Source organism: Prionailurus viverrinus, chromosome C2, assembly GCF_022837055.1.
Source record: "Prionailurus viverrinus isolate Anna chromosome C2, UM_Priviv_1.0, whole genome shotgun sequence".
NCBI classification, from domain to species: domain Eukaryota; kingdom Metazoa; phylum Chordata; class Mammalia; order Carnivora; family Felidae; genus Prionailurus; species Prionailurus viverrinus.
Genome location: NC_062569.1, coordinates 1,865,209 through 1,883,411, shown reverse-complemented (window position 1 = coordinate 1,883,411; position 18,203 = coordinate 1,865,209). Strand labels below are relative to the sequence as shown.

The window sequence follows — 18,203 nt, the reverse complement described above, 5'->3', positions numbered from 1 at the left end:
AGTTTCGTGCGAGCCAAGACCACGTTTTAATCCTAGAACCTTCTTCCTTGTGACCAATGGACCCAACTCACACTCTCTCGCTGTTTAATGTCCATAAGAAAACACAAATAGACATCGACACACTAACCTGTATCATTAGGAACATAAGCTGTTGCCAACAGTCAAGAATGTACTCCGCAACCACAAAAATCATTTCTCAATTACCCATCATTAAGTAGTAACGACGACAGCATAATCTGATATGGAGAAAATCAAGAGTGCTTACAGGAGCACCTGGGTGGCTCAGTGAGTTAAGCGTCCGACTCTTGATTTTGGCTCAGGCCGCGATCTCATGGTTCACGGAATCAAGCCCCACATCGGGCTCTGTGCTGACAGTGTGGAGCCTGCTTGGGATCCTCTCTCTCCCTCTCCCTCTCTGCCCACCCCTACTCGCTCATGCTCCCTCTCAAAATGAATCTACTTGAAAAACAAAAAAAAAAGGAGTGTGTCTGGTATGCATCATATGAAGCTGAGGATATTTATGATCTAGTCCACACTCCAACGGCACATACCCTGTATAAAAACATACAGAAGGTACTAGATCATATGGTCAAAATACAACAAAAGGTTATTAAATCACAACCAAATCACTCCAAGGCTGGTGAAGGAAAACCATTGCATAGAGTATGTTACTAAGAAAAAGCCCTTAAGTCCTTCAACAGATTGAGATTACCACTAGATAAGACCATGGCAAAAGACATTCTTAAAAAGTTAAATTTGCAGCACACTTAACAACGGATCTAAACTCGGAAAAACAGTAAGAAATAAATTTTAAAATAAAGCATATGAATAGGTATTTTGAAAGCTATACTATTATACATTTAAAAGTACACTCAATGGCCAAAATGAACAAATCCGGAGACTATAGATGCTGGAGAGGATGTGGAGAAACGGGAACCCTCTTGCACTGTTGGTGGGAATGCAAATTGGTGCAGCCGCTCTGGAAAGCAGTGTGGAGGTTCCTCAGAAAATTAAAAATAGACCTACCCTATGACCCAGCAATAGCACTGCTAGGAATTTATCCAAGGGATACAGGAGTACTGATGCATAGGGCCACTTGTACCCCAATGTTCATAGCAGCACTCTCAACAATAGCCAAATTATGGAAAGAGCCTAAATGTCCATCAACTGATGAATGGATAAAGAAATTGTGGTTTATATACACAATGGAATATTATGTGGCAATGAGAAAAAATGAAATAATGGCCTTTTGTAGCAACGTGGATGGAACTGGAGAGTGTGATGTTAAGTGAAATAAGCCATACAGAGAAAGACAGATACCATATGGTTTCACTCTTATGTGGATCCTGAGAAACTTAACAGGAACCCATGGGGGAGGGGAAAGGAAAAAAAAAAAAAAAAAGAGGTTAGAATGGGAGAGAGCCAAAGCATAAGAGACTGTTAAAAACTGAGAACAAACTGAGGGTTGATGGGGGGTGGGAGGGAGGAGAGGGTGGGTGATGGGTATTGAGGAGGGCACCTTTTGGGATGAGCACTGGGTATTGTATGGAAACCAATTTGTCAATAAATTTCATTCAAAAAAATAAATAAATAAATAAATAAAATAAATAAAAGTACACTCAACTTCACAAAAATTTAGGCAAATTAACAAAATGTTTGTGTTAATTATCAGCTCAATAAAAAAATGTTTAATTAAAAACCAAGTAGGTGAGGACAGGGGAGAAATAACCTGCCCAGGAGGGAGGGAAAACTTGTCCTGTGAAGATTATTTTACGATCCTCAAAATCTCAAAATTCTCAGCACTGAAAAAAAATCAAATCAGGTGCCTGAGTGACTCAGTCGGTTAAGCCTCTGACTCTTGGTTGAGGCTCAGGTCTTGATCTGAGTTTCCTGAGTTCGGCCGGCATCGGGCTCCGGACTGGCAGCGAGGAGCCTGCTTAGGATTCCTCCCACCCCCTCCCGCCCCCGCCCCTCCCCCACTCACGCTGTCTCCGTCTCTCTCTCAAAATAAATAAACTTAAAAAAAAAAAATCAAATAAGGACAACATCTCCGTGTTCCTGTCTTCCTTTGTATGATTTTTCTAGTCAACCTAACAGGACACCTCTGTGCTCAATACAAAGTTCAATGTTTTCACAAACAGATCTCAGGATTCGTTGCTCCTGTATTAAAGCACCGTCGATTTCTATTCTAAAATCCAAAGTAAGTTTCTACAACAGGTTCTGTAACACTTGCTCTTCTTTAAATGGTTTCCCTATGGGCGCCTGGCTGCCTAAGTAGGTAGAGCAAGCGACTTCTGATCTCAGGTTTGTGAGTTCCAACCCCATGTTGGGTGTAGATTACTTAAAAATAAAATCTTTGAAAAAGAGATGATATTCACTGAACAACCAGGCCTTCATTGGTTTAATTTCTCCTTCTATTTGATCCCCTTCCATAAATCTCTTAATAATATAGTTTCCAGAAACATGTCTAGGTTTTAACTGAAACATAAAGAAGACTCCAGTATCAATGGAGTATACAGTTAACACAACAGCAGTACTCTGATTTGCTAGTCCTATTTTAATTTTTTTCTTTTAAACTCTGTAAAAAATGTCTATTTATTTATTTTTGAGAGACAGCATGCATGCACCTCCATGAAAGAGCAGGAGAGGGGCAAAGAGGGAGACAAGAGAATCCCAAGCAGGCTCCGTGCTGTCAGCACAGAGCCCAATGTGGGGCTCAAACCCACGAACCGTGAGATCATGACCTGAGCCAAAATCAAGAGTCAGACACTTAACCAATGGAACCACCCAGGCTCCCACTAGTCCTGTTTCCAACTTTATATTCTGAACTTACCTTTCATGTTTTGACTTTAAGTTTTATTGATAGAGAATGTGCGCGTGCACACATACATACACACACACACACGCACGCGCTCGAAAGAGTAGGGGAGGGGCAGAGAGGGGGAGACAGAGAATCCCAAGCAGAGTGCACTGTCAGCACAGAGCCCAATGCAGGGCTCGATCTCAAGAACCATGAGATCATGACCTGAGCCAAAACCAAGAGTCCGAGGTTTAACCTAAGCCACCCAGGCACCCCTGAAGTTTTGACTTTTTATTCTTTTGGCTGACAAATGCAAAAGCACTGACAGAATTGAAAACTATAATTGTTGTGAGTTCACATCCCCACCCAGTCTAGCTTCCTCAGATGGACTCCAGAGCAACATGGAGCCCAAGCTGTGACAGTCCCCACCACCCCCCATGGCCAAGTTCAAAGAATTGATTCCTAAGGTCCTAATATAGAACTTTAATCTATAACAAGAACCACAGCTAACCTCAGGGAAATGCACAGCTGTAAAATGAAATTAACAAGAAATATATTCTTTTTTGAAACTTCTATCATTTAACAGTATTTTTCTTTTTTTTTCTTTCCAAGTTTTTATTTCTTACATATTGGTTTTCTTCTCTCTCTTCTCTTTTTTTAACAGTATTTTTAATCCAACAGACATGCTATTTCCTAGGGCCTAAAACCTAGGTTCTCCAAATAGAAGTTGGCCTTCCAATGAGTAGGTATTTGTCATCCGACAGCAGCAAAAAGCTGACCTGGGAAAATCAAGGGGTTCAGAAGTCACATCCCTACCATAAGGAGGGAATCTTCGAGGACTCAGGTGGAGCTGTAAGACAGGGGGCGGTCCAACCGCAGCCAGATCCCCACCCCAGGGGAGAGCCAGCTGCCTTTACTCCACCCTCCGGGGCTCTGCGGCATTTGGACTAGTCTTTCACTTCGCAAAGTGAGACGAATTCTTGTAACCTAAGGGCAGAGGAGGTTAGCTGCTCAAGCATAAACAGGAGAACACAAATATAGTTTTTAAACTCTGTGCTTGTATTGTTCAAAACAAAAACTGACGCTCCGAGGCATCGACAACTTGGAAAACTTGCTCCAATTTACACATGCCTAGGACGCTAAGACCACACAGAATTTATCTTTTCTTTATGGTTTTATGCCATGGCAAATACTCTTCAGCAATGGCTGCCCAAGAGGCAGAAGGGGAGCAATGAACTTTAAGGGTAGGCTACCTACCAGCGGTGACAGAGCTACAGCCAAAGAATGGCACAAGCATGTGCCAACACTCAACTGAGGAGACCATCCATAAAAGGCAGTGGTGAAGGAAGCTTGCATACTTGCCTGAATATTCAAGGTGATTAAAATGCGTAAGCAGGGGTCCCCAGACCAGCAGCAGCGGCATCACCTGGAAACCTGTCAGAAATGCAAATTCTCCGGCCCTACTCCAGACCTCTAGAGACAGAAGCTCTATGGGGCACGGCGATCACATTTTGACAAGCCCTCCGGGTAACCCCAAAGCATGCTACGGTCCTGGAGCCACTGGTATGTGAAGCTCCCAACAGCCAGTCCATCACTACTCTCTCCAACACGAGGCCCTCAGGACCCTCTCCTGGGAGTAAACTTTATATTCAAAAAGCCCTGAGGAAGATGCCAAGAATTAACCATCTTTTCCTTAGCAGCTGAATAAATACCGTATTACGATAAACACTCCCAAAGTGCTACGCCAAAGAGAAAAACAGCCTGGTTTGCAAGGGCTGGTTATACTATTGTATCATTTTGCACAGGGTTCATTTCATATAATGCTTTATCCACCACTGTGCAATATTACAGGTAATAAGATTTCAAAATCCTTCTTAGTTTAAATGGCTTACCGGTCTACGCCGAAATTAAGAACTAATTCAATCTAGAGCTGTTTAAATTGCATTATGACTCCTTTGCAAGTAACCGCAATGCATTACATTCGTTTCCTTTTCTGACAGCCTCACAACAGTCTGGGATACCTCTTACTCCGTCATTAACGGGTGCTCCACAAATACACTATATTCACATATATGCATTATACATGTGTGTACAGTTCACATATGTGAATATACACACATGCGCAAGCGCGCACACACACACACGCGCACACACACACACACGCACACACACACACACACGCACAAGCACAAGAGCTCAGACTTGGTGAGATGCCCTTTCGAGACCCAGCTTTGGCAAGGCCTTCAGAGGTAAGCAAGGAGGCAGGACCATATGATGCAAGTGTTTTCATCTAGACTCTAAGAGTAGATGCCGCCCACCTTGTGGAAACAGCTCTGATACACACAGCAGTGGCCTACTCCGCACCACCCTGGAGATCAGCCACCTGGTACACATTTGCTTCGGCTGACGTCATAGTTGTCTACTGCCGCTACAACAAATTTCGACAAACTCAGTGGCCTGAAACTATACAAACTTGTTATCACACAGTTCTGGAATTCAGAAGTCCAGCATAGGTCTACTGGGCCAACATCAAGCAGTCAGCAGGACTGTGTTCCTTTTGGAGGCCTTAGGGTAGAACCCACTTCCTTGTGGTTTTTGGGTTTTTTGTTTTGTTTTGTTTTTGATGCCACTAATATCCCTTGGCTCATGGCCTCTTCCTCGGTCTTCAAATCTGACTCCGACTCTCCTACCTCCCTCTCTATAAGGACGCTTGTGATTTCACTGGGACCACCTATATAATCCAGGATAATCTCTCCATCCCGACACCCTTTATTACTATTTTTTTAATGTATTCTCTACCCCTAATGTGGGGCTTGAACTCACCACCCTGAGACCAAGTGTCACATGTGCCATCAGGTGCCCCTAACACTCTTTATCTAACCACATCTTCAGTCCTTTTTGCTATATGAGGTAAAATATTCACAGGTTCTGGGGATTAGGGCATGGACATCTTTGGGGAACAATTATTCTGCCCACCACAGTTCCTAAGCAGTGCAAAAATGCTATTTCTACAGTTTAAAACTCTGACTGGCTTTTTTTTTTTTTTTAATTTTTTTTTCAACGTTTATTTATTTTTGGGACAGAGAGAGACAGAGCATGAACAGGGGAGGGGCAGAGAGAGAGGGAGACACAGAATCGGAAACAGGCTCCAGGCTCTGAGCCATCAGCCCAGAGCCCGACGCTGGGCTCGAACTCACAGACCGTGAGATCGTGACCTGGCTAAAGTCGGACGCTTAACCGACTGCGCCACCCAGGCGCCCCTCTGACTGGCTTATTTAAAAGATTGCGATAATACACTTTCAACAAACCTGGCAAACTTCCCGAGTCACAGAACAGGTATCTAGCACCAGGCCGGGTTCTAGCAATTTGCAAAAACTGCTCATCCAGCTGCAACAGGAAATTAACACGTCAACCAAGGTCTAAATAGTTGGTTTCCAGTGTGATCAGAAACCATTAAAGCTACTTAGTTGTAAGTGACAGGAACAGCAATAAAGGTCGTATTGGACTTCCTATGTGTTGGCTAGCTTGTAAGTGCATCATATCCATTAATTCAATTTAATCAACTGTTCTCACCTTGTCTTACGAATCTGTAAAATGCATTTTTTAAGTAAGCTCTATGCCCAACAGGGGGCTTGAACTCATGACCCCAAGATCAAGAGTCTCCTGTTCTACGGACAGGAGTCAGGCCCTCCTAAAATGGATTAATAAAACTTCGGGAGTTATTGGGGAACTAAATAACACACGTATAGTACTTAGTACAATGCTTCACACATTGTGAACACTCAGCAAACATCAGTCTAATACATCATTACTATAGATGGTGGCTGGCAACTTTTATCAACATGAGAGATCTTTTCCCAGTTTAATAGTAACAGTGATAAAAATTATGGATGTTTCCCCAGGCCAACAGACAGACACATCCAACACATTCCTTTAAACAGGGGTCTGTGTGTACTCGATCATCCCATGGTATGCACGCAACAGAACTTACTCAACTATTCCCCAAGTAAGAGAAATGCACGTGACTCCCTTGTCATTAGAAATAAAGCTACAGCGGATATCCACGCCCCTACATAGTTTCTTCTGATATTTTTTTATATCTAAAACAGGTTACCGTATACACTTAAGGTTCTTTCAAATATGACACTTAAGTCTCAAACAACAGAAGGCCTACCCAAACAATATTAACACCAAAGTTAGGGTACTGCTATGGGTGCTATGGAAGAATAACCTGGGTTGTAAAACCTCATGGATCCTCAATTGATAGATCAAATGAAAGGCTAGCATAAGTTATTCTTCCATATTTCAGAATACTATTATTTCATAATAATCTAAAATCTACAGCTCACAGTTCAAGGAATTAAAGATCCTATTTAATGATGGAAAAACAATCACAATATATCTTAAGCGAACAGGTGTTAATTCCAATTTTGTTGAAATATACACAAGAAAATACACCTAAAATAACATTTAAAATACTAAAACGTATTGTCGGTGGGATGCAGCTACAGTCAATTTTCATCTTTATCTCTTGAGGTATTTCCCAATCCTTGTACAATGAGAGTATGTACTACTGTTTTTACAAGAATAAAAGTTCAGGGGTGCCTGGGTGGCTCAGCTGGTTAGGCACCCAACTCTTGATTTCGGCACAGGTCATGATCTCACGGCTCGTGAGTCTGGGCCCCACTGCACTGTCAGCGCGGAGCCTGCTTGGGATTGATTCTCTCTCTCTCTCGCCTCCCCTGACCCCCGCCCTCCCTTGCTCACTCTCTGGCTCTCAAAAATAAACTTTAAAAAAAAAAAAAAAAAAAAAAAAAGGAAACTTTAGATTTAAAAGAAAACTGAAGGAGCAACATGCTTTCAGTACGTATATCCAACAAATGAATAGCTGTGTAACAAAGTACTTTTGTTTAATTTGGTCAGTCACATCGGCCCGTGCCCAGACTGCTAAAGGTACCTCAGAAAAAATCCCTTATAATTTCCAAAAGCAAATTCTACACCCACATCCGTTTTCCACTCTGCCAGCTCTCATTTTCATATCACCAAAACACAATATTCTCATCAAGTGCAGAAAAGATACGGGTGGACAAAACTTGACACGGTTTCTTTTAGCCACAGACCCCATCCTGGTGCAGCTTGTCTATTTTCAGCACAAACCTGCTTCAGGCCCGAGACCCAGGTTCCTTGCTAGCTGGATTTCTGATTCCTTCTCAAGTTCCATATTGAAACCAGGGTTCCTAAAAATAACTGACATCCTTTCCTACTTGCTCCTCCTCTGGATTTGGTCTGAAAAACCCTGTAATAAATCTTGTTCCACAGACCTTATTGATGCAAATCGGCTTCCACAAACTTTTACCTCGTTGGCTCACAGTAAAATGCCTACAATTTCTGTTAACCGAAGCTGTCGAACTTAAGAAACATAATCGAATTGCAAGCTGTTACCGGCAGACTAGGCTGCAGTGCCGCCGTGGACACATCGAAGTTCTTCGGCAAAACACGATCCAGCCATACCAACCTTGGTTCAAGTAAGTGAGCGTCTCGTCGTGCAGTTTGACGGCTGGCGAGGTGGCGGCGCACATCACATACTGAAAGGGTGGGTGTTTAGTCTCACCATCCAACGGAAGGCTGGAATCTTCCTGCTTAAAAATGGGCAATGCCAAGACATCGCTGAAAGGCAAAGGAATCAACATTGACCTGAGTTTGAGTTTAAAATACTGGAAAGCATATAAAAACATGTAGGGGTAGCTTCTTTTAAAACTTTAAGTTCAAGGGCACCCGACTGGGTCAGTTGGTGGAACATGCAACTTCTGATCTTGGGGTTATAGGAGTCTGAGCCCCGCATGAGGTCCAGGCGCTACTTAAAAAAATAAATAAACTTTTATAAAAAAATAAAATAAAATTTAAGCCCAGAAACATCATGTAGAATGAGAGAAATATTAATGTTAATCTGGCTCCCCCAAAAGATAGTATTAATAACCCATCTCTCCAGCGTGGGGCGGGGCGGGGGGGGGGGGGGGGGTGGAGAGTGGGAGAGCAGCTATGATTAGGCAGATAAAATGAGAAGTATTTAATAGTTAATAAAGTCCATGCTGATTAAGCAAGAGATCTAACAATATGTATGCTACTTCAAAAAACTCTTTAAAAACCTTGAACTCCATATTATTTCTATGAAAAAAAAAGAGCAAGTGCATAGCTACCTGTTTCGAAAGGTAGGTCACACTGGCACCATAAAAATCACAAAGAAGCGTCTGATTAAGACGGTACTTTACAAAAAGTGCCCCGCTAGGCCTGGCAAATGCTGGGAATAAAGCTTCAGGCTTCGTCTGAAACAGTGGCTTCTTCTGAGAAGCAGACAGTTGCTGCAGAAGCAGCTGCTATCTCCCCAAGGATAACTTGGCGCACCGGCTGGGGGGATGTGGGGGGGGGGGGGCCTTCTGGGGCACTGCCTATATTCTTCTCTGTTAACCCAAACACATGGATGTGTTTGCTTTGCTTTTTTAAAAAACAGCAGAGATATAACTTACATTCCATAAAAACTCACCCTTTTAATCATTCAGTGGGTTCTGGCATATTAATAGAGTTGTGCAGTTATCCTATCTAATCCCAGAACATTTTCATCACCCCAAAAAGAAATCTCATGCCCGTTAGCAGTCACTCCCCAGCCCTACTGCCCGACCCTAACCCTAGTCCTGGCAGTGACCTACTGTGTCTCTATGCACTTGCCTATTCTTTTTTTTTTTTAATGTTTATTTATTTTTGAAAGAGATAGACACACACACATGGAGTGTGGGCAAGGAAGGGGGGCAGAGACAGGGAGACCCAGAATCCGAAGCAGGCTCCAGGCTCTGAGCTGTCAGCACAGAGCCCGACGTGGGGCTCGAACTCATGAACCACGAGATCACGACCTGAGCCTGAAGTCGGACACTCAACCTACTGAGCCAGCCAGGTGCCCAAGCACTTGCCTATTCTCAACATTTAATGCAAAGAGAATCCCATGGCCTTTTGAGACTGGCTTCTTTTACTTGAGGTTTTCAAGGTCCCGCTGTTGTAGCATTCCCATTTAGGGATGAATGATACTCCCTTCAATTAGACGGATCTAACAGGCGGATCAGTCTGTTTACCCACCCTGGGGCATCAGGGCTGCTGCTGCTAGTGTAAACCTAGGAGAATTGCCAGGTTATATGGTTACTCTGTTTAACTTTCTAAGTAACTACCAAAGGGCTTTGCAAAGAGGATACACAATTTTACATTCCCACCATTAATGTATGAATTATAGGTATTTGCTTTGGAGATAAATCGCTGTTCTGTACACCTGTATCTTGATAATGTCTCTATGTTCCTTCCTCCATAAAAAAGTAAAGTAATAACAAAATACCCAAATGAATAACTACTTTATTAACACCACTAGCAAGGGCTTGTCTGAACTGCCCCCCCCCCCCACACCAAAAGCTGTTAACATACTCAGATATTTGGCTAGTCCATTTTAATTAAATTCAATTTAAAACCAAAAGTGTAAATAAATGAGATGGGAGAGAAAGGCTGCACTGCGTTCGCTCCTCCCCGCACACACTCTAGTAAAGCACCAGACTGATTATTCAGAGACTAATTACCCACTAGCCCTCTTCGCACCTGGGAATTGCCAACACGCTCCTAAGCACTTAAGTATAACTGAGAAACACACCGTCAGCACTGGTCCTCAATCCTCTAGAGTTCTTCTCAACACTGCAACCTGAGGGTCACCCGAGGGGCACAGATCTAAAACTTTGCGGCAGATATAAAAACTTTTCAGGAGGCTGAAAACGGTGCTTTAAGACTTAGAGCAACTCTCTTCATGAAAAACAATCATGATTGTTCCATGGTAGATGAGCATATACATATTGCTATTGAAATCCCCATTCATTTGAACTAGGGTCCCGGCAAGGCCCCACTCTGCTCTTCTTCCCTCTTCTACTTGTCCTCACCGCCCCTGGCCCCCACACCAGCCTCCCACCCTGCCTCTTTCAAGGCATCTGTACTGGTGCTGGGTTTGGAGCCACTCTTCTGCTGATGTCCATCTACTTCACTTCATTTAAATGTCACCTTCACAGCGACAGCCTGCCAACTGCAGTCCGCCCATCCGTGTTCCCAACTCCCTTTGTCCTGTTCTTCCCACAGAGCTTATCACCTTCCCACAGTACACAGGACTTAAGTTCGTGCCACCCCTAAGTATACAACCATCTCCCAAATTTGTTTCACTTCACTGACTCACCCCAACATTTAGAGCCTCAAATGCCTGTTGCATCAATGAACCAACGGCACCCCTAATAATCAATCATTATTAAAATGAAAAAAACAGGTATCTAGGTAATTTAAGATCCTCATGTCGACTAAGCCGAACCTTAGGAAAGAAAGTCCCAGGAGTCAACTGTTTTTTTGTAATCCCACATCCCAGACAGGTAGAGCTCCCAGGGATCAGACAAGCAAATGAAAAGTCTCAAGGCTTCAAATTATTACAAGTAATTTTGAAATGCCAGTACCCAAAAATAACCAGGCACACAAAGACAAACAAGACTCTGGGAGCAAGAACCAACAGCAAAAACAACAGATGGCATACACCCAGTTCCAGATCTGTCTGTTGGTATTCAGCTCTTTTCCGCCTCTGTTGCAGAGGGGTTCGAGGTCTGAAACTACATATACAAGACTTCTTGCCAGCTGGAGTCTTGCTAAGTCATCCTAAAGGGAAGCACTGGTGGGAAATGAAAAGGGAGTAGGAAAAGACAGAGGCGGGCAAGCACACAGAGGGTGGCTACAGGAAATTTCTAGGCCACGGCGGCCATGCCCCCAGGCACAACCAGGTAACAAGCCCTCCTCCCCAAACTGTTCCAGCACCTTTGCAAATACTTCACTACATCTTTCTCTGCTTGAAACATCTAAATGGTTTCTATTTTCCTAACTGGACACAGACTGATACCCCCAAAGAATTCAGATGCTGGAATTATTGGACCTATACTATAAAATTATGCTTACTCTGTATAAAGAAATACAAAAGGCAAGCCCAGGGACACCTAGGTGGCTCACTTGGTTGAGCGACTGGCTCTTGGTTTCCACTCAGGTCATGATCTCACCATTTGTGAAATCGAACCTGCTTGGGATATATATATTCTCTCTCTCTCTCTCTCTCTCTCTCTCCATCTCCGTGTCCCTCCCCTGCTCACTCACACACACTCTCTCAAAATAAATTTAAGAAAATGTAAATAAATGACAAGCCCAAATGATCTGCAAGGAAGAGAAAATTTTAAGGGACAGTAAAATAAAAAGGAACAAACAGAACTTCTAAAACTGGAAAATAAAATTGATAAAATTAAGAACTTAGCTTTAACAGCAGCAGCTCAAACAGAAATATATAGGTAAAAAGAAGTTATGGAAAATGCAAAGAGACATTAAGAAACAAAGGACAAGGTGAGACAATTTTACACTGAATTGAATTCCCAGAAGAGGAAAACATATCACAGAGGCAGTATTTGACCTAAAGGCTGAGCAATTCCAGAACTGATGAAATCTACCAATTGACTGATTCAGGAAGCCCAAATAACCAAAGCAGGATAAGATGTGGTACATATACACAATAGAGTATTACTCAGCAATCAAAAAGAATGGAATCTTGCCATCTGCAACTACGTGGATGGAACTGGAGGGCTTTATGCTAAATGAAATTAGAGAAAAGACAAATAGCATATGACTTCACTCATATGAGGACTTTAAGACACGAAACAGAGGAACATAGGGGAAGGGAACCAAAAATATAAAAACAAGGAGGGGGACAAAATGGAAGAGACTCTTAAATACAGAGAACAAACTGAGGGTTGCTGGAGGGGTTGGGGTGGGGGGTGGGCTACATGGGTAAGGGGCACTAAGGAAGACACTTGTTGGGATGAGCACTGGGTGTTATACATGGGGGATGAATCACTGGAATCTTCCTGAAATCATTATTCCACTATATGCTAACTAACTTGGGTCTAAATAAATAAATAAATTAAATTTAAAAAAATAAAGATATTGTGTTTAAAGAAAAAGGGAATCAATCACTGGAAAGCGGGAACGGGGAGAAGAGGTGGGAGAGATGAGGAGGGGTCCTGGAGTGTCCTGGAATCAAGTGCCAGGGGTGGGGAGCAGAGGATGAGGCCACCGTGGGAGCAGCACAGTCGCAGCTGTGGCAAAAGGATGCACTTGAATGCCGAGGCTGTGAACTTCAAGTAAGACCCATTCACTGCTTTTCTAGACCACATTCAGCTGCTTAGGTGTGTTAGGTGTCACATTTAATCAGGGTTACAGTTTTGCTACAATAAAAAAGGTGGGAGGGGAATAAAGCAAGAGGGCCAAGAGAGACGGAATATTAACAAGGAAGAAGTAATTACAACAACTGCACATGGAAATTAAAAGTGGCTGAAGAAAAAAAGGTGTTCAAGAAGGCGAACTGAGTCCAATCAACGACCGTAGACGGGCCAAATGACAGAGCAAGAGGAGGGTCCTAAAGGAATGAGCTGGGAGGGTAGAAGGTGGTAGTTAACGCTTAACTCTGAATTTGAGATTATACGTGGGTTGCGCGGTTGCAAATGTCAAGGTCTAACCATAAGATTGAGTAGCTAAAGATAATACCACTGTAAGAAAGATACAAGGAACAGAAATGTCAGGCTACCAGAAGGCCCATTTAAGTGTCTTCTGAATCACCAAAAATTAAAACAGCAATAGTGTCAGATAGTGACAGTGAACCAGGACCTAAAATTTTAAAAATGAGGAACGACCCAGGGTGCCTGGGTGGCTCAGTCGGTTAAGTGTCCAACTTTGGCTCAGGTCACGATCTCTTGGTTCCCGGGTTCGAGCCCCACTTTGGGCTCCACGCTCTCTCCCTCTCGTGGGATTCTCTCTGCCCCTTGCTCACTCGCACTCTCCTCTCTCTCTCTCGGGGGGCGGAATGAGGAATGACCCAGAAATCACTAAAATGACTGCAATAATTGGGTGACTGGTGATAACTGGTAACATGAAATTCAAAGTTGGAAGGTCTTGCAAGGAAGGAGACAGGAAGCGTAGTTTGAGATGGCAATGAAAGGAAGGGGGTCCTTCCCTAGGGCTGTGGAAATAGACCACCACCGCTTGAGAGGGCTTCAGAGGAAAAGTCATCATTAAGAGACAGAGTTGGGGCGCCTGGGTGGCGTAGTCGGTTGAGCGCCGACTTCAGCCAGGTCACGATCTCGCGGTCCGAGAGTTCGAGCCCCGCGTCAGGCTCTGGGCTGATGGCTCAGAGCCTGGAGCCTGTTTCCGATTCTGCGTCTCCCTCTCTCTCTGCCCCTCCCCCATTCATGCTCTGTCTCTCTGTCCCAAAAATAAATAAACGTTGAAAAAAAAAAAAAAAAAAAAAAAGAGACAGAGTTGACTACGTTAGTTTCCCAGGACCGTCACAACAAAGCACCAAGAACCGGATGGCTTAAAACAGAAATATGTGTCCCTCGGCTCTGGAGGCCAGAAGTCCGCAATAAAGGTGTCAGTGTGGTTGGTGCCCTGTGAGGGCTGTGAGCGGGCTCTACTCTGGGCCTCTCTCCCAGTTTCTGGGATTTGGTGACATCTTTTGTGTTCCCTGGCTTGTGGACGCATCACTCCAATCACATGGTCAGCAGCAACCAGTGTGCCTTCACTTAAGTCTTCCTCTGTGCCCAAATGTTCCCTTTTTATAAGGATACTGGCACCTGCCCTGATTACATCATTTTTACTTGATTACCTCTATGAAGATCTTATTTCCAAGTAAGGTCACATTCTGAGGTCCTGTGGGCTAGGACTTCCAATATATCCTTCTGGGGGGGGGGGGGACGGAGGGGCACAATTCAACCAATTAACATTGACCACTTAGGGGATTTTTTTTTTTTTAATTTTTTCAATGTTCATTTTTGAGGGAGCGACAGAGCACAAGCAGAGGAGGGGCAGAGAGAGAAGGAGACACAGAATCCGAAGCAGGCTCCAGGCTCTGAGCTGTCACCACAGAGCCTGACGCGGGGCTCGAACCCACGAACCGTGAGATCACGACCTGAACCAAAGCCACCTAGGTGCCCCACTAAGGGGATTTTCTGATGACAAACTGAGAATTCCAGAGGGCAACATGGAAGGAAGTTAGGAACTGGTAAGAAAGCAGAGATGGGTAAAGAATTGGGGGGGGGGGGGGGTGCAGGGGCGCGTGGGTGGCTCAGTCAGTTGAACGTCCGACTTTGGCTCAGGTCATGATCTCACGGTTTGTGAGTTCGAGCCCCGGGGACAGGGTCTGTGCTGACAGCTCAGGGCCTGGAGCCTGCTTCTGATTCTATGTCTCATTCTCTCTCTGCCCCTCCCCCACTTGTGTTCTGTCTCTCTCTTACTGTCGATCAAAATATAGGAGAAAAGCAGCGACCTGAAAATCTGGAATTTCTCGTAGTCCTGACAAATACTAAGGGCACAAAAGGTCTCGTCCAATATGCCCTAAAAAACTTATACATATGTCTAGGAGAGACAGATCAAAAAGGCACAAGTATAATAAAAAAGAAGTTATAACTAATGATATAACAACTAAAAAGATGAGAATATCACTACCAACTTTGTGCCAATATATTGGAAAATATGGATAAGATGAATATGCCCTAGAAAGAGAACTTATCACAGGGTGCCTGGGTGGCTCAGTCCGTTGAGTATCTGACTTCGGCTCGGGAGTTCAAACCCTGTGTCAGGCTCTGTGCTGACTGCTCAGAGCCTGGGGCTGAAGCCTGCATCAGATTCTGTGTCTCTGTCTCTCTCCCTCAAAAATAAACTTTAGAAAAAAGAAAAAAAAAAAAAAGATAACATCAAAACTTTCTTCAAGACATAACGACACCTGGCTGGCTCAGTTGGTGGAGCATGTGACTCTTGGGGTTGTGAGTTCGAGAATAAAATCTTAAGAGAAACAAAAACTTTCTTCAAGACATAAATAGCTGTTAAAAAATAATGCTACAGACACTGATATCATGGTTAAAACATTTCCCCCCAAAGAAAATCCCTGCCCCGGAATGGTTTTACAGGCAAGTTCTATCAGACTTTCAAAGGCAGTTCTTACACAAACTCTTCAATAGAACAGAAAGAGAATACTTCCTAACTCATTTTATAAGTGTAAAGTAATTTGGAGTCAAAACTGGCTACAAACAGAACTAAAAAGAAAATGAAAAGCTCATTTCAGCCATAAATACAGATACAAACAAACAAACAAATTAAGTATTAACAAACCAAATCCAAGAGTCCTATGACAAAGCATGGTCTAGTTGAGTATTCCCCGGAACACAAGGACAGAATGCAGAATCTGGAAACAGAACACCACACTTCTGGACAGCTGATTTAGAACAGAATGGCATTGCTTCATACCATACCAAAAACAAAAACAAATTTATTCCAGATAGACTGTAATCCTAGGCATAGGCTATAAAGTAACAGATCATTAGAAAAGACTGTGAAAATATCTTTGACCCTCACAGTAGAGAAAGGCTAACTGTAAGTGAAAACATTAGTCAATTTGACCATCTCAAAATCAAGAACGTCAGCTCAAAAGCCACCACAAAGACAACAGAAAGAGAAGTCATGGAGGTGAAGTATTCATGACATCTATGCATAATCAAAGACTATATCCAGGATCTATGAAGAACTACAATAGGAAAAAAGAAAACAATAGAATTAAATGATGACAAAGGTGCGGCCTTCAAATCTTGAGACACTTACAGATAAACATATACACCCTTAAACGTATCTATTAGAAGCCAAACACCAGGAGGAGAAAGCACCCAACCAAAGAAGTTGGAAAATAACCAGAGCAAGCAAGAACCTGGAAGAAAATTACCACAAAAATAAAACAGAAAACCCAACCTAAAAGAAAAACAAAACCAAAACTGGTTGCTTTTTTTTTAATGTTTGTTTATTTTGAGGGAGAGAAAGCACGTGGGTGCAGGTGTGACGGTAGGGGAGGGGCAGAGAGCGAGGGAGGGAGGGAGGGAGGGAGAGAGGGAGAGGGAGGGAGAGAGGGAGAGAGGGAGAGAGAGAGAGAATCCCAAGCGGGCTCTGTGTGCAGGGCTCGATCCTGAGAACCAATCCCACAAACCCTGAACCGAATCAAAATTCAAATGCTCAACTGACGGTGCTCCCCAAAATTTGGTTTCATGCAAGGCACTAAAGATACAGACAAACCTCTGACATAGGTCACAAAAGCAGGAAAAGACGGGGAGTTCCTGTGAGGTAAAAGGGAATAATCACAAATACAGACGTCTTTTTTTTAATCTAAAAACTTAAAGCAATTTTGGGGCGCCTGGGTGGCGCAGTCGGTTAAGCGTCCGACTTCAGCCAGGTCACGATCTCGCGGTCCGAGAGTTCGAGCCCCGCGTCGGGCTCTGGGCTGATGGCTCAGAGCCTGGAGCCTGTTTCTGATTCTGTGTCTCCCTCTCTCTCTGCCCCTCCCCCGTTCATGCTCTGTCTCTCTCTGTCCCCCAAAAAATAAATAAACGTTGAAAAAAAAAAAAAAAAACTTAAAGCAATTTTAAATGAAGAGTAAAATGACCACAACTGGCTAACGTTCATAAATTCTGAATATTCCTATGTCCACTGCATAAATTACATGTACAGTCAAACATCTACTTTGTGCGAAAAAATTAAAATCACCAAATCCAGGCTGCATTCCAGGTGAGCTTTACAAAATCTTGAAGAAACCGTTAAGTCTCATCTCATAAAAAATTTCTAGGGGTACCTGGCTGACTCGGTCCGTAGAGCATGAGATTCTTCGTGAGTTCAAGCCCCATGTTGGGCATACAGTCTACATATCTAAATACATAAATACAACTTTTAGCCCATAAGAGAGAAAGCTATCCAACTCACTTGAAAGTGATACAGCCTTGATGTTAAAAAAAAAAAGAAAAAAAAAGTCTTGATGTTTAAAAAAATAACAGGAGTACAAGAAAATAAAATTGAGGACCAATCTCATCTAGGAACAAAGATCATCTATTTATGAAACTTTGGAAACCTTCTCTAAAATCAGTAAGAAGATCAAAGAATCAAGTTTTTAGTGGTTCTAAACAACACTACAGCAAAGCCACGGCCAACACACCAAGGCAAGAATGTGAAATGTAAAGACCATACAGGAAGAAACAAGTCTACCGCTATTTACAAATACTGTTGGGGCGCCTGGGTGGCTGGCTCAGTCGGTGAAGCCTCCGACTTCGGCTCAGGTCATGTCACAGTTTGGGGGTTCGAGCCCCACGTCAGGCTCTGTGCTGACGGCTCGGAGCCTGGAGCCTGCTTCGGATTCTGTGTCTCCCTCTCTCTGCTCCTTCCCAGCTCGCGCTTGGCCTCTCAAAAATAAATAAACGTTAAAAAAAAAAAGTCAAAATAACTATGA

At 43.3% G+C, this 18,203-nt stretch overlaps 1 protein-coding gene across 2 annotated transcripts in view; it reads right to left on the bottom strand.

Moving 5' to 3' along the window:
• The window catches only part of UBP1 (upstream binding protein 1), a 53,044-nt gene that overhangs the window by 29,236 nt on the left and 5,605 nt on the right, over positions 1-18,203 (bottom strand). For both annotated transcript variants that reach the window (XM_047875670.1, XM_047875671.1), the window contains one exon: positions 8,316-8,467. In XM_047875670.1, coding sequence (XP_047731626.1) covers positions 8,316-8,467 — 152 coding nt within the window. The remainder of the gene's footprint in view (positions 1-8,315; positions 8,468-18,203) is intronic.